The sequence below is a fragment of the Mytilus galloprovincialis genome, chromosome 12 (assembly GCF_965363235.1).
Source record: "Mytilus galloprovincialis chromosome 12, xbMytGall1.hap1.1, whole genome shotgun sequence".
NCBI classification, from domain to species: Eukaryota; Metazoa; Mollusca; class Bivalvia; order Mytilida; family Mytilidae; genus Mytilus; species Mytilus galloprovincialis.
Window position 1 is genome coordinate 9261037 of NC_134849.1, and position 26372 is coordinate 9287408.

At 33.3% G+C, this 26372-nt stretch overlaps 1 protein-coding gene across 3 annotated transcripts; it reads right to left on the reverse strand.

Moving 5' to 3' along the window:
- Positions 1 to 2186: 2186 nt before the first annotated feature.
- Positions 2187 to 24658, reverse strand: LOC143055312 (uncharacterized). Of its 3 annotated transcripts, none has more exons than XM_076228449.1 (12): positions 24519 to 24658; positions 14324 to 14479; positions 13334 to 13487; positions 12216 to 12392; positions 10841 to 11011; positions 9078 to 9691; positions 8385 to 8537; positions 6881 to 7034; positions 6475 to 6663; positions 5956 to 6126; positions 4471 to 4613; positions 2187 to 2959 (listed from the first exon to the last, which is right to left on the reverse strand). In XM_076228449.1, the coding sequence occupies exons 1-12, from the start codon at positions 24579 to 24581 to the stop codon at positions 2204 to 2206; spliced, it is 2901 nt and encodes a 966-aa protein (XP_076084564.1). In that variant the 5' UTR covers positions 24582 to 24658; the 3' UTR covers positions 2187 to 2203. The 3 variants fall into 3 exon arrangements, with proteins under 3 accessions (XP_076084564.1, XP_076084567.1, XP_076084566.1); XM_076228452.1 differs by lacking the exon at positions 24519 to 24658 and adding an exon at positions 23945 to 23963; XM_076228451.1 differs by lacking the exon at positions 24519 to 24658 and adding an exon at positions 22147 to 22229.
- Between the last annotated feature and the right edge of the window lie 1714 nt (positions 24659 to 26372).

A 26372-nucleotide genomic window follows, 5' to 3' on the forward strand; every position in this document is an offset into this window, starting at 1 on the left:
TATGATTTATCATTCCGCAGAATAAAATATTTTTCTACATTGGTAAATGTTAATACCAAGCAGCTAATTGGCAAAATCAAGAATACTTAGAAAAATTAAATAGTATAAAGTCTACAAAGAGAAAACATAAGGTTTCATCAATTACTCGGGTCTTTCATGGGAGTAGCTGAAAATTTGAAATCGACATATTGACCCAACAGCTCAAGAATATCGTCTTTTAAGAATGGTGACCTGATCTTTAATTAAGATCTAAAATGCATAGGTATTACTTTTATCGAACTAGAAAAAAGCCATTGAGATCTCGTTTTTGCTAAAAAGAGACCTCCTATAAAAATGTTGAAGTAGTTCCAACAAACGTGATTTCGGCCATGTTTGATTTATTGAGAGGTTTTGTTGAACTGACCATTTTTGCTTATTTAAATTTCTTAACATCTGTTATTGTTTTCAAAATGATATGCAAAAATAAAAAAAAGTATAAAATGTGTCCTTTAAGGGCAATAAGTCATCCGACTGTTTTGACCTAAAGAGACAGTTGGTCAATCTCAACATTCGAAAAATGTTTGCCCAAATTAGATGTTCTGTACTCATAGCAGTTTCAAGATAATAAACACATCTTTCATTTTATCCCTCACGTCTATTTAAAAATTTTTAAGATTACAGAAGCATTTAGAGCAAATCTGATATTGGCTATAAATGTTCAGCGGGTCAAGATATATCTACCCTGAAACTGTCAGACAAATCTGACAACCCGTTGTTGAGTTCCTGTCCCTGAATTGGTAATTTTAACACGTTTAATGAAAGTTGCAGTTGTTGGTTATTATCTAAAAACTAATTAACAGAGCCAAAATTGTCACTTGACCACATACAGAATTTGTGTTAAGACTAGATATATAGCTAACTGTGCAACCCTTTTAAAACAAAGTATTGTTATTGTTGTTGTTGATTTTGGTAGGCGAGATTTTTGGTTCTTAGATTTTTTCCATAGTTTCGAAGTATCATTTCTTGCAAATAAACGGATAATGTCATATACAGAATAACCAAGGTAAACATGCTAGACAGTAGGCAATAGCATCTAGAGGAAACGTCAATAGCAACTAACACTTCACAAATTTCACATAGGTATATCAGATTGATTTACCTGTTCCACTAAAAAAAAGCTAGAGATAAACAACATAACTATGCCATTGTAACAAAACAGAAAACGACAAAAAGACAAAACATAACAGAAAACTAAAGATCAAGCCACACCAATATCTCCAAACATCAGGGGGGATCACAGGCGCGCCGGATTAGCAGGTAGATATTGTTCTTGTTAAATAATTGTATTCAATCTGAATAACACGAAATGTAAAATGGTGTGGCTAGATGTGTGAGCATTGTAAGCATCTATTTAAGTTTCGCAAGTCAAATCACATTTTGCTGTTTGAAAGGTAATTTTGAAGAATAGGTCATTTGCCTTGATTTGCTGTAAGTGATACATCATGTCTAGTTTGATGGATAAGTTGCATGGAATGTCTTAATTTCAAGAAGTTCTGCCTTTTTCTTCCACAAATTAGCCAAGAAGAGAAGTAATAAACCATGTAATGATTCATATTTATTATATTTTTTATCTTCGCTATACAGCGATAGAACTCGTATCAGAATAAAATCTTAAAGACACCTTATTTCAAAATTCATACTCTACAATAACGTTTGTTTTTATTTGTTTTCAGTAGTGCAAAAGTTGGGACTGAATAAGTTTTGCTTAAAGATCCACCTTAAATTTTGTGTTTCATTATTGGTATCCATTTTCATTAATCGCAAAAGTTAATATCTCCTGTTGGTTGGTTTTTCGAAAACCAATGTAATAAGTGCAGAAAAATCTAACTGATAGTAAGATAAAATCATCACTATTCTTATGCGAAACAATACATTATTTTTACTTTTGCTGATGATTAATGAAATACTTATTGTATAAAAATTTAAATATTATGTTTTAACAAGGATAAAAGCAAATTACATTTTTTACTAGCTAAAAGCACCAGAGTAGCACTTGCCGATTGCAACTGTCTAATCGTGTATGCATATCACATTTTGCATTTATTAATAAAAAAAACAATATTAGTTAAACACTTTTTTCTAGCTGTTGCGTATCCATATATATCATAAAAATAAAACCTCATATAGTGACAAAACTTTATATGTATCCAAATATTGGATGGAGTTAACTCTCCGTCAGTCTTGTACGTGGAACGTGTCCATTTCTTACAAATTTCATCAGTTTCATGACTTCAAATCGACTCATATGGAAATCCTCTTTTAACATGTCTTCATCAATAGACAAGAGAATACATCCATCGACCTGGTTTTCTTCAAACACATCCGAATATTTTTCCAGTTTCAATTTTCTTAACCATTCGCTAACATCCTCTATTGTTAACGAAGCGACATCTACAACCACTTCCGGTTCCGATGTTTGTGACCTTTGACCCGTAGTAGTTGCAGGTTTAGTTGATGGCGAAGGACGAACTAATCCTATATTTTCTACAATTGACCGCCTCTCAGGGATGCGTGGAGGTACGTCCGTCGTATTATGTGGACTGGTTGGTTTGGGTCTACGTGTTAAGTCAGAAAAGGAATCCGTATTTTTGGTATCACTTTTTTTTTCTAATGCAACCTTTTCTTGTTTGACTGATGTATCTGATTGCTTTTGTTGGTCTTTTGTCTTTGATGCTAGAAGCGTATTTCCCGAATTTGCAAACGATTGTTGGTCCTCATTTTTGTTTTCTCCTTGCTTCTGATCCTTTCTATGCAATCCAAAATTACCTGTATTCCTCAGTTGCTTTTTGGCGTCCTTAATTGTATTAGAATTAAATTGTGGAATACTAGTAGGTCCTGTTTTTTCGCCGAATATTGTAACTTCGTACTGGTTTTCCTGTTGATTCATTGATATTGTAGATGCTCGGATTACTTCGTACACCTGTAATTAAAATTTCCATATGTTTGAGATATTCATCTTTTCATTTATACATTAATGTAATTACTATTCTAAATAGTTATGTATATTAGATTGGTCTGGATATACATTTTTGCACTTTAAATGAACATTTATGTACATTTTTTGGTGTTAGTATTTCATTTACGTGAATAAAATGTACCCTAATTTAGCAAATGAAAAGTAAAATCACAAAAATACTGAACTTAGAGGAAAATCAATTCGGAAAGTCCTTAATCACATGGCAAAATCAAATAACAAAACACATCAAAAACGAATGAACAAGTTGCGACAAAACAAAAAATAGCAAAAATACCGAACCTAAGGAAAATATAAATAAGAAAGTCCCTTACCAAATGGCAAAAACTCTCACTTGTATGATGGTCGCATAAAATTCCAATAAAACAATGTGTGAACAACGCAAATGGACAAAATAGGTAAACATGTCAAAAATAGGAGTGCAGTAGTCAACATTATGTTCCAATCTAATTTGAAGTATAAACATTATATCTGAACACAGGTGGTATCTTAAGCAGATTCATTGCATTCGTCTAGTTTTAATATCCAATCATCATGATCAGGAAGACGGACTATGGAATTATATGCGACAATCATACAAGTGGGAGGTTTAGCTAGCTATAAAACCGGGTTTATTTTACCATTTTCTACATAAGGAAATGTCTGTATTAAGTCAGAAATATGACACAAGTTTTCCATTTGTTTGATGTGTTTTGCCATTTGGTACCGTAAGGGACTTTCTGATTTAGATTTTCCTTAGGTTCGGTATTTTCGCTATTTTTTGTTTTGACGCAACTTTGTTCGACAAAAAAAGTGGTAAAAATGACAACTATTAATTGGCAAGCTGCTGATCAACTTAAAGCCGTTCTGTTGGGTAATATATTGTCTCATAGATTGGGATTTTATTTAAGCTAACGCTGGGAAACACAAATATAAATGGTTTGAAACTTAGTCATTGCGTTTTTTAGCGGGGTATAATATCTAATTATTAATCAATATAAAAGCAATTTTATGGAATAGTGATTTATTATTGTTCTGTTAAATTATTGTTAGTGATTTTGGATACTTTTTATATGAACTATATCCTTTTATTTATACATTGTAGAAAGAATGATTTCAATTTCATTCACTTCTTTTTCATTTGGCAAATAACAAGGATTCTGAATAGTAGTAAATGTAATCCATTAATTGATTGCTTGTTGGTTGTTTTGTGCAGCATTAGCACAAAAAGGCTATATCGCGACGATGTAATCAATTAAAGAACTTCTAGTATTCTAATTAAAATTTGAATTATGCTTAACTTGTTCAACGTATTAAGCAAATACGTATGATAGAGGAACTGCTAACCTTCCGCTAAGGTTGAGTTCTTTCATTGTTGCGTGTGTGGGGTCTTGGGCGCTTCCGTGCTACATTGTTTTGTCTATACGATAAATATTTTGACAAGAACAAGTAGGTAACATTTCATATTAAATCAATACCTTGTCTGTTTGTTTCTGTCTTTTGACGACTGGTTCTGCCTTGTTGTTTCTCAATAGGTCACCAATATTATAATATTCACAGGGTGATATATAAGAATAGCTTTCGTCAGCATGTGCCTGTTCAGGTGAGTATAGCGCAATATCTGTGAATAACAATACAATACAGTTTAGGTGATTTTAGCACCATATCTGTAAATAACAATACAATAAAGTTTAGGTGAGTATAGCGCGATATATGTTGATAACAATACAATTAAAATTTATGCAAAACAATCTAGTTCAGCTGAGTATAGAGCGATATATGTTCAAAACAGTACAATTAAGGTGAAGGTAAAGGCCTAATATCAGTTGCTAACGTCACAATTAAAGTTCGTGTGAGTATAGCTCGATCACTGTTCAAAACAATACAATCAAAGTTCAGAAGAGTGTAGCGGATTGTCGGTTAATAACAATGCAGTTAAAAGTCACATCAGCATACCGCGATATCTATTGATAACAATATTAATACAAATAAAGTTTAAACAAAAGGCCCAATGTCTGTTATTAACAATACAATCAAAGTTCAGGTGAGTAAAGCGCGATATGTACTAAGGGGGCTCCTGGGTATAAATCGTTTTTTTATTCTAATATAAGATTTCGCTACATTTTTTCATAAATGAACTTTATCATATACTTAAAAGAAAAATGAAATAAAAAAATGGGGTCACCGTTCATTTAAGCTCACAATCTACCTCCGGAAGAAGCATACATTTTTGTTAATGTCCTTTTTTCTGTTGAACTAATAGGAGAAATAGAGGTAAATAAACTCATCATAGATACCAGGACTCAATTTAGTATATAAGCCAGACGCGCGTTTCGTCTAAAAAGACTCATCAGTGACGCTCGAATCAAAAAAAGTTAAAAAGGCCAAATAAAGAACGGAGTTGAAGAGCATTGAAGACCAAAATTCCTAAAATTTTTGCCAAATACAGCTAAGGTAATCTAGGCCTGAGGTAGAAAAGCCTTAGTATTTCAAATTAAAAAAATTGTAAACAGTAAATTTATAAATATAACCATATCAATAAATATCGAAATAAAAAAAATAACGTAATTACAGAAGAGTGTAGCGGATTGTCGGTTAATAACAATGCAGTTAAAAGTCACATGAGTATACCGCGATATCTATTGATAACAATATTAATACAATCAAATTCAAACAAAAGGCCCAATGTCTGTTATTAACAATACAATCAAAGTTCACATAGCCACACTTCAAGAAAATTACCTTTGGTTTTTACTTGTTCCGTTGGTTAATAGCATTTGATTTTGTCAGTTTTTCTGAACTTCGGTTCTTGATTTACATGTGAGTTGTTATACTTTTATATATCCTTGTCTTTAAATATTTTGGTTTCGTTTGTTAATAATGATGTTTCATACAGGATAGCAGTCGTACACACACAATATATAAAGTGTTATTATCATTATTTTGATACCTTTACAGCATACCTGTATTGCCAAAGGTTTGGTCAAATGTTATATTATCTTTGACAAATTGGTCTGTAACAGAAAGGAAGTGGAGGTACTGTTCATCAGTGCAACCTTTTATAGACTTCACGATGGAGAACTGTAGATCAGGGAGATAAGCAGGGACTGCTGTTACACTACCATACAAATTTCCTGTAAAATAAACATTTCTTGAAGATACATCAATTGAAGTTCTTGCGATTTTATTTTTCTATTTGTCATATAAATATCAAACGTACCTTATCCAATAAGATATTTTGATATGAATTTAATATATGAAAAATATGATAAAAAATGTCATAAAAAAATCGAAATGTCAAAAACATTGTTTGTTTAACCTTTTACATGTCAGTCAACCAATCAAGCATCTTGATAATGTCAGTTTCAGAGATTTCTTTGTTTGAATCAAAGAGGTTTTTTTCAAAAATGTTCTACAATCAACATTTATACGTGATAAATAAACACTGAATACTATTACTGTTGGTTTGGATAAACACTTACCATCACATATAGCGTTTCCAAGAAGGAAGAAATCGTCATAAGTATTCAGAAGCCTGAGAGTAAATAGGCCTGTCCTTAGTAAAGGACCGAGATGTTGTTGGTCTGCATATTGATCCTCATGTGCAGAAATCTGGACCTCAATTGGAAGCTCTTTATGTTCTAAGATCTCCTTCAGCCTAATCGACTTTCCTGTAAATGTATCATATTCTTTATATGGTCAGTACTAGTAATGCTGCAAAGAGCTTTCAATAGGGAATATATTATAAATGATCGCCCACTATCAAATTAACCTGGTATAACTATTTTTAAATTACACTAATTTTCGTATGTTATGAAATTTTATTACAAAATGTCATTATGGGACAATCAGTATTCATATTTTAAGAAAGCATCAGGCGTCACTCACCTTTCGGTTTTCCGTGTTTCATGATATGAAAAGTGACGTCATAATTTGCAGGAATACTGATTTTTCGTCCCTGCAATCCGTACATCCCCTTTTCACCGGAAACTACGACTGCAACAACTCTCTTCTGTGTCGAATATGTCTGGATTCTAAAAACCTATTCAAATGAAACAAGATAATCTTTTAAGGCACTGTACGTTCTAACATAAAAATAATGAAAGATATGTATTCACACGGAAAGACGAATCGAACAGTTGATCTCCACGACAATTGATAGAAAACAGCAACGTATTATGAAAAATAATATGGTCGAAATAATTTTTTCTGTATTACATCACAAAGGCCCAGATTTTGAAAGTCACGTCAATGTACATATTAAGGTAGTCGATCTTCATTATATAAATCCTATAAATCATACAACCAAATTGATCATTCAACCTTGTTTTGTAATCACCTATTAAACTTAATAGGTTTTTTTCAGACAAAGCTATAAATAAGTTATAATTTTTACAGTATGATAATAGCATTAATTCCGTTAATCAAATATAATCCAAAATTGTGCTTCGCAGGCTGATTTGAACAATTTATCTACAGCCTTTTCATAACGTTATCGCATCACATTTCGACGTCATTCGGCAAATTCCGGTAAATATACATAAATAGTATGTTTTGGGTGGAAAATGTAACAAAGTAGGGTACAAAACGATCAATACAATACCGGGAAATATATCATGTAAAATGGATTACAAATGATACAATAAATTCATTTTTTCCCAAAGTTTTAAAAATAATGTCTGTATTTCTTCCGTCGTCCGTAATCCTACAACAAAAGCCATAGACTCGAGAGATGATATTGACTAAGGGCTGATAAAACATGTGATACGAAAAGAAATATGTAGTTATCTGATTGTATAATCCACAATTCCCTTCTCCTGTCCAACTTCTTATAGATTTCTTCTCCTTTATAGCGTTTGGCCATTTAACTTTACTAATCCCCTGTCTAGTTTCTTAAACATTTCCTATCCAATGTAACTTCATGTCACCAGCATTCATGCCCGTCCTCTGTCAAATGTCTCAAAGATACCCTCTTCTGTCACCATCTTACATTTTCATTCTCAATTTTATGCCTATCCCCTGTAAAACGTCGTAAAGATATCCTTTCTTATATATTACTTGTGTCAGCATCATACATAACAATCCCTTTGTTTAATGTCTAAATATGTGTCCTCTCCTATACAATACCGTGTCAACATCATTCATACCTTTTCCCTATCAAATGTCTTAAAGATACCCTCACCACCATACATATATGTCCCCTGTCAAAAGTCTCAAAGATACTCTCTCCCATATATCCTTGTGTCACCATCATACAGACCTGTCCCCTGTCAAAAGTCTCAAAGATACCCACTTCCATATATCCTTGTGTCACCATCATACATACATGACCCCTGTCAAATGTCCCAAAGATGCCCTCTCCCATATAACCCTGTGTCATCACCATACAAACCTGTCCCCTATCAAATGTCTCAAAGATGCCCTCTCCCATATATCCTTGTGTCACCATGACCATCTGTGGTAGGTTATCTTTGTAGTGCTCATAAAAGCTCCTAGCACTGTAATCTTCTTTGGCAGTTTCAAACTCAACATCTACCATTTCTGCCTTTAAATGAAACAAATATCCCTAAATAATAAGGTCCTTAATGTTAAAATCTGCGATTGTTTCAAACTCCAGTTGTGATGTTGCTTAAATCCCTCTTTTACACTAGAGTTAATAAATTGAATTATATTACTAAGACTTACTTGATTAACATTTAAGCGAGAAACAATTTGAAAATGTATTAAATAAAGATAACTTGCAACATCCATGTAGTGAGCACAATTAATCCGTTTGTCTCTTTTATGTACACGGCTTAATAATTTGTATTAAATTAAGGATTTGGATTATTCATTCTTGACACAAACTCATTACATTCACTGCAAAACAAACACAAAGAAACAAAGAAACAGTGCTTTTGTTCCTATTCATCATCTGAAATTCACAGCGAGGCCTTCAACACAGAGCAAAAAAAAAAACTTAACCGCAAGTTTACTACGGCCCTTAACACCGGTTTTAGCGAAATTCTTCGTTTGCTACTCTATTTCTATAATATTTTATACTAAATTTGACCAGTTTAAGGTTTTCTATGTACCCTTAAGTTACCTCTTGCCCTCTTCCTTCAGGCTGTTCTTTCGTTGGGGGAACTGGTTCCTTTGTTTCGACTGTAGCAGGCGGCAGCGTTCCAGTATCACCAGATATAATGTTTTCAGCTTTGCTGTCTACCTTCTCTTCTGTTTGTTGAGTCGACATATATGTTTTGTTATCGATTGCGGGAGGCAAAACAGTGTCTGTATTTGCAGTTATAATGGAAGGTTTATCCGTTATTGACTGAGGTGGTTTGGGGGGTATTGGTGGTGGGTCTTTTTTAATGGTATCCGATTGAGTGATAGCTTTATCTGATAGTCCCTCTTCATCAGTATTTTGTATTCGGTTTGTTCGAATCGACTCATCAGTTTTCTTTCCACTGATAGACTGATTAACTGGATCTGTTTGCTCAACATCCATTGAAGCGTAAGTTTGGTTGTCGTATTTTGAAACCCGCAATACATCGTAAACTTTTTCATTTCCTTTCTTTCCCTTTTTGGTAGCAGGCTTTGGTTTGTCATGTCTGAGAAGGTCCCCAATGTTATAGTATTCACATGGTGAGATATACGCATAACTTTCTACAACAGAGCTTTCGACTTCCTGACTTCTTTCGTTTGAATACAGCGCAATTTCTAAAATACAAGCCAATATACATAAATGTCTGATGGGAGTCCCTCAATTCATCATTTGTAATTAACTTTACCATTTGTCTCTAATCTTCATATGTATAGTCAATTGTTTTTTATTCAATATATTTTAGCACCCCATTAATCTCTTTTTTTTTCTTTGTTTGGCCTATTTTTCTCTATCTTAATTTTTTTTAATCATACTGCTCTTTTCATCCATTATGCTTTATTAATCAAACCCCATCCAGACCTTTATACATTTCTTGCAGATATCCTTGATAAAGTTCTGCTGTTAGCAAAGACACTTACAATAATTTAACAGACGCCATCATATGACATATCAGTGACAATGATGAGGGCGGATTTGTACAAATTGACATAGACTCAATTCCGACCTTATATCGAAAAAGGTCTTACAAACGGCTTTGTACTATGGATGCTAAGTATGGAGGATATTGCCTTACCTACACCTGATATCAACCAATGTGTGTCTTGACCAGTCACTTTTCGTGTTTTTCGTTTTTTGTCATAGTATTTGTTACTTATACTTATACATAAGAAAATCCCTGTATCTAGTCAGGGATATGACAATTTGTTATCTATTCGTTTGATATTATCAAGCTTTTGATTCTATCATTTAATGGGGAACTTTTCGATTTGGATTTTCCTTGGAGTTCAGTATTTCAGTTATTTTATTTTAAACTAATCAGTCAAACTTGTCTACAGTCAATCTTTCTTTAAGGAGTTGCACCATAGTTTTAGTGAAATGCATGATTTTATAAAATGAACGTTAACTATTAAAATGTATGTTCTTGCTTTTATCTTAATAATGGATACACTGATCTGATCATCATCTGTGTTACAAAAGTAATTACGACCAATTATCGAATTTCAAAGTTGACCTTTGATGGATACGGATATTTTTTCTAGACCTGTAAGATCCTAACGCTATTTGACTGTTTCGTTTCCTATGCATCCTTAGGTTTCAAATATTCAGCTTTCAGTGTTCCTCATGAAGGAAATAACACAAAAGCGCTTCGGACGTATACAACTTATAACGGGTTATTCTAATGTTTTATCGTTTATTATGAAGTACGACTAAGTATGCTGTGTATTGCTATTGGAATGTATGATACTTTAGCTCCAACTTTTTACCTGTGTTACCAAATGATTGGTCAAAAGTAATATGTTCCTTTACAAACTTGTCAGTGACAGACATGAAGGTCTTATACTGGTCATCGCTATATCCTTTTATAGATTTCACAATAGAAAACCTAAGGTCAGGTAGATATGCAGGAACAGCTGTGACACTGTCATATAGTTTACCTGTAATAATTGTCAAAAAAAAATTCCTGTAAAAATTGTCACAAAATCTACCTGTGACTCCGGCATAAAGTCGAACTATTTTGAAGCGTATACAACGTCCCCTAAACGTGTCTTAAACTTATTTGTAGCGTTTTCAACGCGCTTGTAGCGTACAGGTATACGCTTGGCAAAGTTTGAGCTGGATGAAAATGTGTATGCTGCATACAAGTTTCTTGGAGTTGTAGCGTTCACCAACGAGTTATCATCAGAAAACTGAAAGCTACATGTAGTAGCCGTAAATGACTTGTAAAATTTTGTTAACGATTTGTTAATTACGGTTAATTTAACATTTGTTAACTGAGTACTTACGGATTATTATACATGCTTACTTGTGATTAACGAATTTGTTTTAATGCCTCGTAACATCCCCTATGGAACTGAAACGTTTGACGCACACTGCAGGCTTGCGGCAAACAAACCGTTTGCAGGAACATAGAAAATAGTGTTTGCTGATGTTTTCCGAAAATGTTAATACTAGATACTCTTGTGTTTTTTGACAATATCAAATTACTTTTTAGACACTATTGACTTACTTTTTATCTTTGAATCGAGAGTTTCAGTTTTACAATACACACCCGTCCACGCTAGTAACGAACAGATCTAATGACCTTAATCTTTACCATTTTTAAAAATAGCAGTTACATGTATTAACTATCTTGTATGGACCCAGAGATTGAATATAAGAACTAAAAAGATAATTTCCAAAATCCCTTTGTTAAATTAAGCTGAAATAACAAAGATGATTTCTATATCGTTTCCATTTTTGTTTACTAATTTGTTGTCTTTGGCCAAACGAGTGAAAAATAAACAAGCAAGTGATTGTACAGTCAATAAATATATGTGCAAGTTTTTTATCGACTAGCTCGGAACTTAACAATACGCAGAATGTGTTCGTTACCAAATCTTTTTCGACAGTAGTGACATTTAAGTTGAGCAAAGTTAGAAACTTTACTTTTTTGAGAATGCCTGAGCCTTAATTGAGAGACTCCCTAATGATAAAAAAAAAAAACAAAAAAAAAACGTACATTTCCGATCCCACACTGTATGTAAGCTAAGCTAGGACCTAAGAACTGTATCTTACTCAGATTGAATACGGTTTATACATGGCCGATTACGGTAGATGAAAATGAGTTATAACAAAGCGTATATGTGTCAATAAACTCACCATCGCAAATAGAATTCCCAAGCAGATAAAAATCCTCATATGTATTAACAAGAGTCAAGGTAAAAGATGCTGCTCTTGCTGTCGAACCAATTAAAACTGTCTCGTCTCCAGCAAATTGGACATCCAACGGGAGTTCTTTGCGCTCCAAGATTTCTTTTAAACTTGCTGGTTTACCGACTACAATGTTTACATAGAAAAGGAGGCACAATTAACATAGCTAATAAATGGTCTTTCTTTTTCTACAAAATTGTCCTCGGTGATGTTTAATATCACTTGATAACTGACTGGTTATTAGAAAAACTTGTTTTCCGTAATAAAATCTTCTTTATCTTTTGATTGATATAAAGATACTGCAATGTTTCCTGGAGATAAATTTTCATCGGGTTATAGTATTGTCAAATATATTTCTTTGTATGCAAGATCAAAATAGTGTGGGAACAAAAACACTTTTTTTTGTATTTTGGCAAAATATTATGTATACCAGGACAGTTGTCATTCTAAAAAAAATAAAGATTTGATACTAAGTTACCAAGCATTTTTCAAACAATGTGGTACAATTTTCACAAAGTTTGAAAGGACTAAAACCATGGTAAAATTTTACCATTTCCATATAAATAAAATAGTAATCAAATTGTTTTATTTAACTATTTCAGCTATTAAAAAGAGCTTTCTGAAAATAAAAAGAAAAAAATGGGGTAACTTTTGTTTTGTTACGAAGTAAAATGAATGAGCCCACAATACATTCTAATCTGAACCTATATTTTCATATTTTTCGTTTCCAGAATGTTTGTTGATATTTTTTTGAATAATCAAAACTATATAAGCATTTGTATATCAAAAACAAATTACCATAGGAAAACGACATATTTATTTCTTCATTTATGGAAAGAAAATACCAACACAGTATAGTTGCATTTTTGTATCAAAACTTTTTTATTCACCAGACGCCGAACCGATCATTTTGCTTTCAATCCAAAATTGTGGAATACTAGTACTTCTATAGATAAATCGGTGTCGGCGCGCATTTTTTGATTTCTTCAAACAATACATGGATGATGGTTTTTTAAACGTCACATTTTTTTTTATAAAAACATAACGTATCAAATTATAAAGGTAACCTTTGAATTTTCCCAGTTTCAAAACGTGAAACTTGACGTCATAATCAGCGGGAATACTAATTTGTCTTCCCTGTAACCCGTACATCCCTTTTTCACCAGAAACAACCAGTGCAATCACTCTTTTCTGTTTGGTATATGTTTGTATTCTGAAAACCTACAATTGTATTAACATAAAATTAGAAACTATCAAATATCTATCACTAATCTTTGTTGGGTGTCACGTGAGTAAACTTATTTCTGCACGCGATATATTTTGGCGAGTTCAAAATAAGTTGGTTTCAGAGACAAACTTGCAGTAGAATATTTAAGCCAAAATCCAAAATTCAAAGGACCTAACTCATGGTATATAGATATAGGAAGATGTGATGTGAGTGCCAATGAGACCACTCTCCATTCAAATAACTATGTACGGCTTTCAACACGGAGCCTTTACTCACACCGAACAAAAAGCTATAAAGGGCCCAACAATTACTAGTGTAAAACCATTTAAACAGGAAAACCAACGGTCTAATCTATATAAAAAACGAGAAACACGTATAAATTACATAAACAACATCCTTATTATGATCTATAGTCATCAAAGTTTCATGAAATGCTGCTGTGTTGCTTTATACGCGTTGATATGCCAAGAACGGAATTGACTGACGGACGGACGGACGGAGCCTCTAGGGATCAAACACAATAAACCCTATAGGTACGCAGATTTTTTGCGTTGATATAAACTAAAGACTGAGGTTTTTTGAAATCATATAGAAATACAATCATAAAAGGTAGGATTAGGAAGCATATTACAACTGGAAAACATAATGGCATTTTTAAAACTAGATTTTTACAAACTGATATTGAAATCAAATAGACAGCGTGATTTTTTTAGGGGTTCGTTTGGATAGTAATCCCGGCAATTGTAACAAACCTCTGTCGCGTGACATATCAGAAAACGGGAGCGATGAGAGATTGGTTTTTAATTAGATTGCTCTGTGTCATACATACCTGTCCCCTATCAAAAGTCTCAAAGATGCCCTCTCCCATATATCCCTGTGTGACCATGACCATTTGAGGAAGATTGTCCTTGTAATATTCATAAAAACTCCTGGCACTATATTCATCTGATAATGTTTCAAATATAACATCATTTGAGTCCTCCATCTGCATTAAGAAATTGAATATAGAAATGAGTGAATGGATTTTTATAAACAAATGACTTGTTTAATTTAGGAAGTGGATATATATACATGCATCTAATAGAAAATGTATCGTTTACATCATATCTAAATTTATCTTATTTCCAACATCGTTTCCTTATATATGTTTTATCTTGGTTAAATTAAAGGTAGTGCTTCACACACGTGATAATTTAATTCATTTTTTTATTATTATAATCGAGAAAGTTTTAATTAACTTTGCGTATCAGATCTAACATTATTTAGGAAACGGAACAATCTGAAATGAATAAATCGCTTATATATTGGAAGTTCCGATACGAAGACTTTTTTTATAAAGTGCCCCGTGCGAGGTTATAGATAGGGGATAAAATCAATGCCGTCTATAAGAAACACAGTGTTCGTGGATATTGCTGAAAAAAAATTGTTTGCTCTTATAAAAAAGTTCGCTTTTTATAAAGTTGAAAAAAAATGTTATACACTTTCCCTAAAAATGGGATGGATAATTGATTACTTAAATTACTTCCGTTAAAAGTGTTCATAAAATACTTCAAAGTCCGTTAAGGTTTATACATTATTTAGGAGGAAGCTTACCGATATTTTATTTAACTAAATGCTAAAACACGCTCTATTGAAACGGCTCACAGGTATAATACTATGTATATCAATTGAAAACATTAAATTAAGGACGCAATTCAATTTGCATTATGATGGTGTAATTGTATCTGTACCAAATCACACCTCTTTTAAAGGTACTTTGATAATGGGGAAAACCCCTATCATAACGTTAATAAACTCAGGTATTACTACCCATAAATATAGACAATTACAGGTCACAGTAGAGCCTTTAACGATGACTAAAACCGTACTGTATAGTAAGCTGTAAAATCTCCCGATATGATGTTCAGTAGAAAAATATTCAAAATATTAACAAGGAAGAAAAAAGTATACATTAATACTTATCAAAAGAACAACAACAACTTGTAATACAAGTCTTTTATTTATAACCTAGAAAGAAAAAAATACATCAAAAGTGCAACACACTTTCTTGATTATCCATAAACGGACTGAACTCCAACCGTCTTGCATTTTCATTTTTCAGTCAAAATGTTTTTTGAAATACACTTGAAAAACGAATTTTTCTTATTGTAAGGTATTTGTACTTCTTTGAGTATCTGAAATCACCTCTTTAAGAAGGTCAAGATGGTCCCTAGTGTCGACTTAAGCAGTACTAGTACTTAAAGTATAATACTTCATTCATTCATTCATTCATTTTTTTATTTCCTCTATCAAGAGATTCAATGAACAACATATTATGTTAACAAATTAAATTACAAAAGTTTACAAAACAGGCAACACAATACAATATTACAATATTACACTATTTACAATAACTATAGCATATTACCAAAAGACCATTTTAAGACAATTGCTCTCATTAGCGACAGTTCATGTACCAGCACGCTACTATATCATCCTTCTCGTTACTCTACTATACTCAGCAACACAGAGTGCAACGTGTACGTGGCACAAACTAAGAAAACTGTCAGTGTCGATATTTACTGTTGTTATGTGCTTGCCCAAAAGAATGCAGTATAACTGTTCATCATCGTATGAATACAGTTCGACAAATAATTGCAATGGAAACTTTTCAATAATGAAATCCCACCATGCATCTCTGAATGATTGAGTACCACAACAACTACAACACGCATGTACGTACACATCTAGAAATGGTCTGTCGCATAGCTCGAAAGTGCTTCCCGTGTTATTAGGGATGTCAGTTAGTAATTTTGTTATGAAGTATGCGTTTATGATTTCTCTTGATGATCTAGCGCATTTCCAGAAATCAGGGACTTTGACCGAGAGGTGAACATTTCTAAAACGAGAAAAGTAATTGTCACTCTGTATTCGACGAGTCCATTCATCAGTTTGTACTTTGTTCACTGTATCATTTACTATAATTTTCCGAGATTATTTTGTAGGGAAAACTCCATCTCGCATAAAGATAATCACATATTCATGAAGATAATATTTATATAAGATATCCATAATTTCTTGAATGAACCCATAATGTTTACGTTCGGTGTCAATAAAATAAGAGTACAGGCGCACAAGAAATAGTTTTTTCGTCGGGAATTTACCATTAAGGCTACAAAGATTTTGTAAGAAATATAGCTTGTTTATCTCTATAGTTGAAGTAATGGGATGCAATCCAAGTATACTTTGACACATATCCGACCTAGTTGAAGTTCTCAAGTCTAAAATACGCTTGACTACATGCCTCTACAATAACTTTATTTTCAACTTGTCCAGTAGGACAAGTACATACCAAAACTTACTTGTCCGAATGAAATTGTTACTTGTCCAAATTTTTTTTAACTAAAAATAACCTTTTACATTTTAAGTTGATTAAAGGAACAAAACGAATTTAAACAATAGAATAGAATTTGATGAACTTCTTTTTAAATACTTTTCAAAAATATGAGTCAAGTACAACTGAATCTAGTCATGTCACAGGACTTAACCAGGTTCTAGTTTTCACCAATGCAAGTCTCATCAGAATCTAAACATTAGGCACCATCTGATAGGCCTGTACACTCATTGGATTTGTATCCTGTTTTTTTTTAAGTTGAAAAAAGTTTTATTCAAATGCAATCAATAAAAAGAAGAAGATAAGGTCTGATTGCCAATGAGAAAACTCTCTACAAGAGACCAAGGATTTGTATAACTATACAAATCCTTGAAGAGACAAATGACACAGAAATTTACAACTAAAGGTCACCATATTGCAAGTATTGTTTTTTTTTTCTACTTATGATCGAATATGGTTTTGTGAATTTTATGAAATTATGGTAAATAAAAAAAAAATATTTTGTAAAAAAATTACCGGTATGGTATTTATTATAAAGAACAGAATAAGGGAAGAAAATGAGATACTGATTTGTCTTGGTCCCGAAATGTCTCCTGCCTTGCCAGCCTGTCTATCAATCATGTCTACTAAATATGTCTCCTGCGGTGCCAAACTGTGTATTAAACATTGAGCTAAACTGTCTGTCGAGGTGACAAACTGTCCTGTAAAGTTATCTTATCTACAAAGCGCAACATTGATTCGGATCAGTAAGACTGGTTTCCGAGAATAGTATACATTTAACCTGTTAAAAAGTACCTGTCAGACAAAGAACCAGTTAAAAATTATCGATTGCAAGTAGACATGTTGAAGAAAAAGGTTTTGCATTTGAATAAACAGAATACAGAAACATGTCAAATTAATATTTGTTTTTTTTGTTTTGTTTATAATTATACTTTGTTCATCAAAGTTAAATAAAATTTATTTTCTGCAGAATAATTGTACTTGTCTCAACAGACAAGCTTGTTTACAGTTTTACTTGTCCGACCTTTTTCCCTCTGGTACCGGACAATCGGACAAGCGTTATTGTCGAGGCCTGGACTATAAAGTGCTGAAAACAATTAAACGTTGCTATATCGTTTAACTTTAAATTAGTCCACATTTCACAACCATACAGTACAGTAGGTAACACAATAGATTTATACAGTTTAAGTAGAACCAGAGACATATATGTGTATATATGTCTCTGGTAGAACGCATGGATTTGCTGATTTGAGACATACACTGTTAAGAGCGAAAAATGAGTTTTGCCTCTTCTACATGCGTTAGAGGTCCTTTCTGCCGATCTAAATTTATGGTTTAGTTCAATCCCCAAATGAGTACAATCCTCTGCTAACGGGAGAACACTGTTTGCAATATGCCAATCGTATGCACGGTAACCGAACTTCTCGTGGATTTAAGGAGAATTGTATTACACAAGATTTCTTCGCATTGAAGCAAAATCGCAATCTATTAGCATACATGTATTCAGTACATGTATCTAACATTCGCTGTAAACCTGACGGGGTTGTGCTAATACACGAAATGTCGTCAGCGAGAGCAGGAGAGCAACTGGCTATATGATAAACACCTGTTTTCTGCTTACATTTTTCAAGTTCAACCAACATTTCGTTTATAAATATTAAGTATAATAACCAAGACAATAATCCTCCCTGCCTTACACCTTGTAATACAGGGAAAAAATCAGAATGACATTGGTTAATAACTACAGAACTCATGGTACCAATATGACAGTCATTTATAACTGACCACATTTTACCTGTTACCCCTATATTATACAATTTTTATATTAACCCAATTCTCCATACAGTATCAAAAGCTTTTTTACTATCTGAAAATGCAACAAATATTTTACTGAATAATTCAAGGTTATGATAAATAGTCTCATGTAGGTTAAATGATGCTGTTAAGCAACTAAGGTACTTTTGAAATCCTTGCTGTTGGAGATTCGGAATGCTTTTATCAAATAGCACAAAATTTATTAACCGAGCTTTAATAACGCTTTCAAATAATTTCAAAACACAGGACAGTAAACTAACTGGTCTGTAGTTATCCGGTGAAGTCTTGAACTTGGTTCTACCTTTGAAGATAGGAACAAGGAGGCCTAGCTTCCAACTCTGCGGTATTCGCCCTTGTTTGACGATGATATTGAATATAGCGGTTACACACTTCACAACAGAGATACCTCCGTGATGCAAATGTTTGTTTTGGACTCAGTCATGTCCGGCGGCTTTTCTATACTTTAGCTGTCCAATTAATTCAGTAACTTTTTGTTCCGTTATCAAACCACCAGGTAAGTATTCACCTTCTACACCACATGTTTTAATAATTTCATTGTATGTACTCTCGATAGAACATTTAAAGTCATTGTCAAAATTATTCTCATCCTTTGGTTGGTATATATCATGGAAATATTCGGCGAAACAGTTTGCTACAGACTCAGGAGTATTATACACTTTATTTTCATACACAATCTCGGGATAAACTTTAAACGAACGACCTTAACGTTTTATTTGTTTCCAAAACAGACGCACATCACATTCGGCAGTTTCATTGAGATCATCATAACAGCTCTGTATATACTGTTCATTAGCCACTTGTTGTACACGTCTAAACTCGGACTTGGCCCTTTTGTACATTCGATAAGAGTCAAAATGCATGCCTCGAGGTCGATCTTCTAGTACCCAACATCTACGCTTTGATCTTTCGTTGTCATGTGCTCGTTTTACATCTGTGTTCCAGTAAGGTTTTGTATGTGGGTTAAAACCGCATTTCGGGATTGCAATGTCAGCAGCAGTGTGTAAAATGTTAACGAATTCGTCATTGATGGCGTCAACATCGACATAAGAAAAAGACCTCATTTTATCAATCAACATATCAACGGGATCATTCAGCAGTTTTTTTGTATTCATTTATCTGCGCATCTGAAACTTTATGCCAAGAAGGTAATTCGTCGCACGAGTTCATTACACGATGCGGGTTTGATTCTATCGCAAACTCAGCCACAACTGGCAAATGATATCTTCCCTTCGTCAAGGATTTCATAGTACCTTAGTTTTCTATACATACTTTCATTGCATAAGATATAATCTAACATTGTTTGTTTCGTTATATACGAATAATTTGGCCCTTTTATTTGTATTTCACCCCCGGCACACAACAAATGATGCCTAGATACAAATTTTAATAACTCTTTTGATTTATAATTATTTGACATAGGTCTGCCTTTATCTAAGCAGCTAGCTTTTAAATCACCTGCAATTATACAATTACCATAAACACTATAGTATGTATATTAATTATCTAGTATATTTAATTAACTCTTATAATTTTGAATAGAGTCATCAGATGGTAAGTACGCACCAAAGATAAAAAGTGAACCATAAGACTGGTTTTTAAGTTCAATACCAGCTATTCTACTGGAGTTAAGGTCACTTATTTCATTTACAGAAAACTTAAGTGAAGTTTTGTATAATATGGCAATACCACCCTTACCATGATATGCGTTATACCCTATGGGTAATGCATCAGCTTTACTTGTACAGTTGTACCCTCTTTCTATAGTAGATAAATAATGTAAAAACCTTTCTTTCAATTTATGTTCCGATATAACACATATATCACAATCAGTGTCCTTTAAAAATTTACTAAGACAAATAGTAGAGGACATGATACCCCTGACGTTCCATGCTACTAACAAAAAACAAGACATAAAAAACAAAATGAGTAATACATTAACATTTGAAATAATAGTTCTGTTCATTATAAAAGTGTTTTGTATTCGCCTTGTTTAAGGTCGCTTGGAACCTCGGAGCTTCGTTGATGCTACGTCTGGTTACTAAGCCAATTCCTACAATGCACACCACTTGGCCAAAACTTTTCCCCTTCAATAATATCAGCACAGTGTTTGGATACGTTCAATTTAGCAGACACATAGCGTAAACTATTTCGCGATTGAAACAATTTCAGGTATGTCACTTGCACATTTCTACTCTCTAAATAAGTCATAATTCCGGAACGGGGTTGACTTCGAATCAATTCCTGACAAGTAATACCTTGCAGACCTTTTCCGTGAAACACTAGTAAAGAAGTTGTCATCAGTGGACTGAACTGCAGCAGTGGAACCTTGTAAGCGAACAGGTATTGTTCATCATTTTTATAACTGTCGTCTTTTTTTGCAAGGGCATTTGTATACGGAGTGTTTCGTTTGTTTGTTGTGAGTCTTTAACTGTACCGTTAGAAATCTCCGATTCGGGTGATCGCATTCGTGAATTATAACTCTGAGTTGTGCTATCAGTAGAACTGACAGGAATGCTATTTGGGGTAATGTGTGGGTTAACTTTTGTTGCGTACGACTGTTGACACAACATTTTTAGCTCGTTAAAACTTTTTTGTGCACTTAGAAGTAGTTTGCTCTGTCGTATCTGTTCATTATCTATCTGTTTATTTTTTTCTGAATACATGTTGAAATCAAATTCACCAATGCTTTCGATTGCTGATTTAATAATTTTAAGTTCGCTTCGTATTGCGTGTATTTACGTTCGCTGAATACAATATGCTTACTCAGTCTCTCGTTTGAGTCTTCCAATTCTCGCCTCAACTTCTCATTCTCAGTTGGTAATTTTTCAATCACTGTACGGTTAGCTTTACCCAACTTTTCAACTTCGTTCAACCTATCAATAGTCATATGAAGCGTTGTTTTTAACTCGATGAGATTGCAATTCAGCGGTACTGTGTTATGTTCGCTTACAGATTTAGGTTCGACCTTACGAAAAACTTCATCAATACCAGACGGATCGCCAGAAATAAACTGCTGTAATAAGTAACAGCGTCTTTTGCATACTTTTGAGAGGATGAACCTCTGTTTGTACTTTTCCTCGTGATTAATTTCCCTAAAGGACTCCCCTGTATTGACTTGGCTCGACTGGTTAACATACTTCTATACCATGTTATAGTATCATCAGAATCATTCGTTAATTCAATTAATTTTACAATATATGAGTCTCTAGGAAGATCTACATGTATCAATTCAAGGTCTAACATCGCAATAAAATCTTGGTTAGGTATAAAATGTGTCCCTTGACTACTGTCTTGAAAATCTTGACTATCAACAATGGAGTCGTCATTGTTTACATTTTGGCGTACAGGGGTGCCGATTTCTGTTAATATATGCACTATCTGACTATTCTGTGGGGAATATTGCTTGAAAGTGTCATTCATATTGTATAAGGAATCTACGTTACATCTTTTATCAGCTCCTACATCAGAAATAATACTTGTATCAGACAAATCAACACCTGTCGTCTTACATGTACGTCCATTCACATCGGACGCCATATTTTTTTATGAGAAATATGATTTTTACTTTATCCTACATGATCCTACATGTTGCCCCTAAAACCTAAAAGTCTGTAATTACAATAAATCTATGTTTTTGCTTTGAGACCAGAATATTGTCGAAAAATAGCTAAAGATAATTTGCGTTTCAATGTAAGAAAGAGTCCGTGGAACGCTCAGAATGCATGATTTTGCATTATTTTTCTCAGAGCTTATGGGGGCTTTGAGGCCCCCTCCCCCCAAGACACCTCGCCAAAATTTTTTCGCATATGTTTTGCCTCACTATTAAAAGAGGCTAGTTACGGCCCTGTCTTAAATAGCATTTGTACTTCTTTAAAAATGGAAGATCATACAATAACTGCTCAAAATACTAGATAAAGAAAAGAAATATCGCCATCTTATTAAAACTTCTGTCACTGTACTATTGCAAAAAGAGGGCAGAAAAATACCCGATCTCGGCCCAAAAGACTAGATAAAAAAAGAATACGATCTGGTACATTAAATATTCCTGATGTTCCTGTTAATTTATGTTATTATGAAATATTTGTCGCTGGACGATAGACAAGGAATAGTCAATCAGTCAATCTTCCATTCTTGTATACGCCACTGTACATCTTATTCTTTAAGAGATGATAAGTAAAAAAATGTCTCATTGCGCATGATTAAGTAATTTAAACGTTTAATTTTTTTCATATGCCATCTAAAGTACATATACTTCTAAATGAATGATTACAGAGGCTATATTTAATATTCTATAGGTGCTCATTACAACAGATTAAGATTGTGAATCACTACATTCAAATAAATTTAAAGTGTTTTTTTTTTTAAATCTAAAGAATACATGTGTATACACAAAATAAAACATTGCTTGAAACAATTTGTACATGCCTATATTCTTTGAACATAAAAAAACAACCACTGCATACTTCTAAACATTCCATAGCTTAATAATTTGTATGTGCCTTCTTTTAACAATGCATAATTGATATAGAAGGCTTCAGTGGCGGATCCAGGGGGGGGGGGGGGTTCCGGGGGTGCGCACCCCCCTTTATTTTTGCCGATCAATGCATTTGTATCGGGACATATGTTTTGCACCCCCCATTTGCCCTGGGTGCCCTGGGTTAGCACCCCCCCTTTCGAAAATTCCTGCATCCGCCCCTGGGCTTTCCTTCGTACTCTCTAGAATCGTTAGTCTATTTCGTAATGTTAGGCATAAGAGAAATCAAGAAGAAGAGAAGATACTAAACCAATCGAGAGATAGATAGAAGGGAAGAAGAAAAGAAAAAAGAGGGAAAGCGGGAAAAAGGAACATGAGGAGTTATAGAAAGGGAGAAGAATGAAGAGGAAGAGAGATAGAGAGAGATACAAAGAAGAGATACAAAGAAAGAAGGAGGAAAGGTATATCGTTGAAATGAAGATACAGGGGAGGAGACACAAGGAAGAGGATGAGAGATATGGAAAAGAGAAGAAAAAGAGAAGAATGAAAGCAAGTTGGAGAGATAGGAAAACGAGAATAATATAGAGAGAGAGGAAACAGTGAAGAGGCTTGAACAGAGAGAATAGGAGATTGAGCACCTAATTATTCTATACGTTCACGATAATTATAATCATGGGAGTTTGTACAAATATAATAAAGTCCATTAAATACATATCGTTTTATAGTTTTACTTATACATTTATACTAATTGGTACTGTTAATTATACTTTTGAATTCCATGTTTCTTCTCTCAATTGGAAGGTTAATGTTTCATCGTTTCTGTGATTTCAGGTTTAGTCTCTAAACATTTATTACTTTGGAGGTATTTGATAATTATGAGCACCTGTTATCTGTTTTCCGATTTTGTACCTTGAAGTCAACTGCAAGGGGTTATCAAACTCTTCATTTTTTCGTTAAAATTAACTGTATGACAGTATATAATTTTTGTTATCTACGCAGTACTAATATTAGAATTATGTTGAATTTCTAAATACGGTATGCGCACTAAACTGCAAAATGGGTATTATATTGGAAATCGATAGTACAAAAATTTATTGTCAGAATCAAAAATACATTTCAAACTGAAACCTGAACTATATTGAAAGTACAAAGTTATTCATGTATGATCATTTGTCAGAAACCAAAAAATAAAATCCAGTTTATTCCTAAATATCCTCTATTTCAAAAATATGTTGTTGGTAGTTGATAATCTTTTATGAATCCGAGAAGTACGTATAAACACAGAAATCATTACTGAAACGTAAAAACTAAGAAATTAATCAAAAAATTCACATAACTTACTTTTTGTCCTGTTAGGAAGTTCAAACAAGGCTTGTTTTGTACAACCCGGAAGAAATTAGACATTTCAATCTGTATACGAGCAGTTTAAATAGAATTAAAATGCATGGTTGAATAATCGAGGTATATTATTTACCTTTACCTATATACATGTACATAGCTATAATGAAATTATCGAAAGTCAACATGAGTGTAGATAGGAAAAAAAATAAGTGTCCATTCAATATTATGTAATGCATATAAAAAAGAAGATGTGGTATGATTGCCAATGAGACAACTGTCCACAAGAGACCAAAATGACACAGACATGAACAACTATAGGTCACCGTACGGCCTTCAACAATGAGCAAAGCCCATACCGCATAGTCAGCTATAAAAGGTCAAGCAATGTAAAACAATTCAAACGAGAAAACTAACGGCCTTATTTATATAAAAAAAAAATGAACGTAAAAAAAATATGTAACACATAAGCAAACGACAACCACTGAATTACAGGCATAACATACATACATAATGTGGCGGGGTTAAACATGTTAGCGGTATCCCAACCCTCCCCCTAACCTTGGACAGTGGTATAACAGTGCAACATAAGAACGAACTATAAAAAACAGTTGAAAAAGGCTTTCCTCTTCAGATAAACAAAAATACAAGTGGACGTGGTCAGGTACTTATATACATTCCGACACAAAAAGACACAATGAACAGATCTGAGAGTACTCGCAGTTACATGTTTATAGTTCGTTATTATTATGTGCAGTTATATCACACTCTCAAGATGGCTTGGTGTTGATGGTGGTTGAGCGGGGCTCAAAGTCAGACCGCTTTATTAGACAAATGGCACTTCACTAACACATTGTTTTGAGTACAAGATGCCCCCCTTTTTCTCAGAATATCTGAATTTTATAGGAGTCTAAGGTACGCTCCGTTTTTTTTTTTTTTTTTTGTAATTTCAAGGGTAATATGAACATTTAAATTAAAGATTATAATGGACAAATAGTTAAAAAAATCATGTCATATTTTGTCCGACTCATTTCAGCATGTTCAGTGTACTAGCATGACAAACAACACATTCAGTAACTAATTATCAGTCTATGGAAGAAGCGATTCGATAAAAACTTTTCTTATATCAACGAGCGATATTGTCTTAAATCAACGAGTTGCATTGTGGGAAATTTCAGACGAATGTTAGCATCCGTACGAAGAAAGGAAGATTTCTCGGCATAACTTGAGTAATGACTCTTTTCTAAAACAATATAAAAAAAAAATTGTGAATGCGATACTTTTCTAATATAACTGCTATAATCTTCTAATATAAAATGAATCCGATGACACGTCACAATGCATGCATGTCAAGAAAACTGCAAACATAATTCACAAACTTAGATCATGACCGGTTTAATGTTTTAGGATCAATTACACTAAAATTTCGTAACTGTAACAAAATCAACGCTTACCTGAACTTATCATTTCGAAAATGTTGCTTGACCTTATTGATAGTTGAAAGTGTTAACAACCTATTCAGTCTATTGTTTTCAATCACATGGTTTAGCCGACTAATTCTATTTGAAGTGATGATGCAATGGCGGAATTTAAATGCGGTTGCAAATAGTCAACCGACCTATTAGATTCTAATATACTGGTCACACTGCATTAGCCTATCCACCTTGGTAATATCGAAATAGACAAAAAATATCACTCATTTATTCAAACAATCCAATCCAATACAGCTCCAAATTACAATGAATATTCAAATGGTAAAATAAATAATCCAAACAAATTAAAATGTGCAAAAATGCTGATGTCCCGAACTTTGAAGATACCAACTGAGTAGCCTCAGACTATAAATTGGACAACTTC

What these genes read in the sequence shown, in the direction of transcription:
- LOC143055312 (XM_076228449.1), bottom strand. Translation starts at nt 24,581, where the DNA reads ATGTCTAATTTCTTCCGGGTTGTACAAAACAAGCCTTGTTTGAACTTC. An exon ending in AGACATTTGATAGGGGACAG is followed by an intron (nt 7,035 to 8,384) that starts GTTTGTATGGTG and finishes TCATTTGAATAG; the next exon opens with GTTTTTAGAATCCAGACATA. An exon ending in CCAAACCTTTGGCAATACAG is followed by an intron (nt 4,614 to 5,955) that starts GTATGCTGTAAA and finishes TGTTATTCACAG; the next exon opens with ATATTGCGCTATACTCACCT.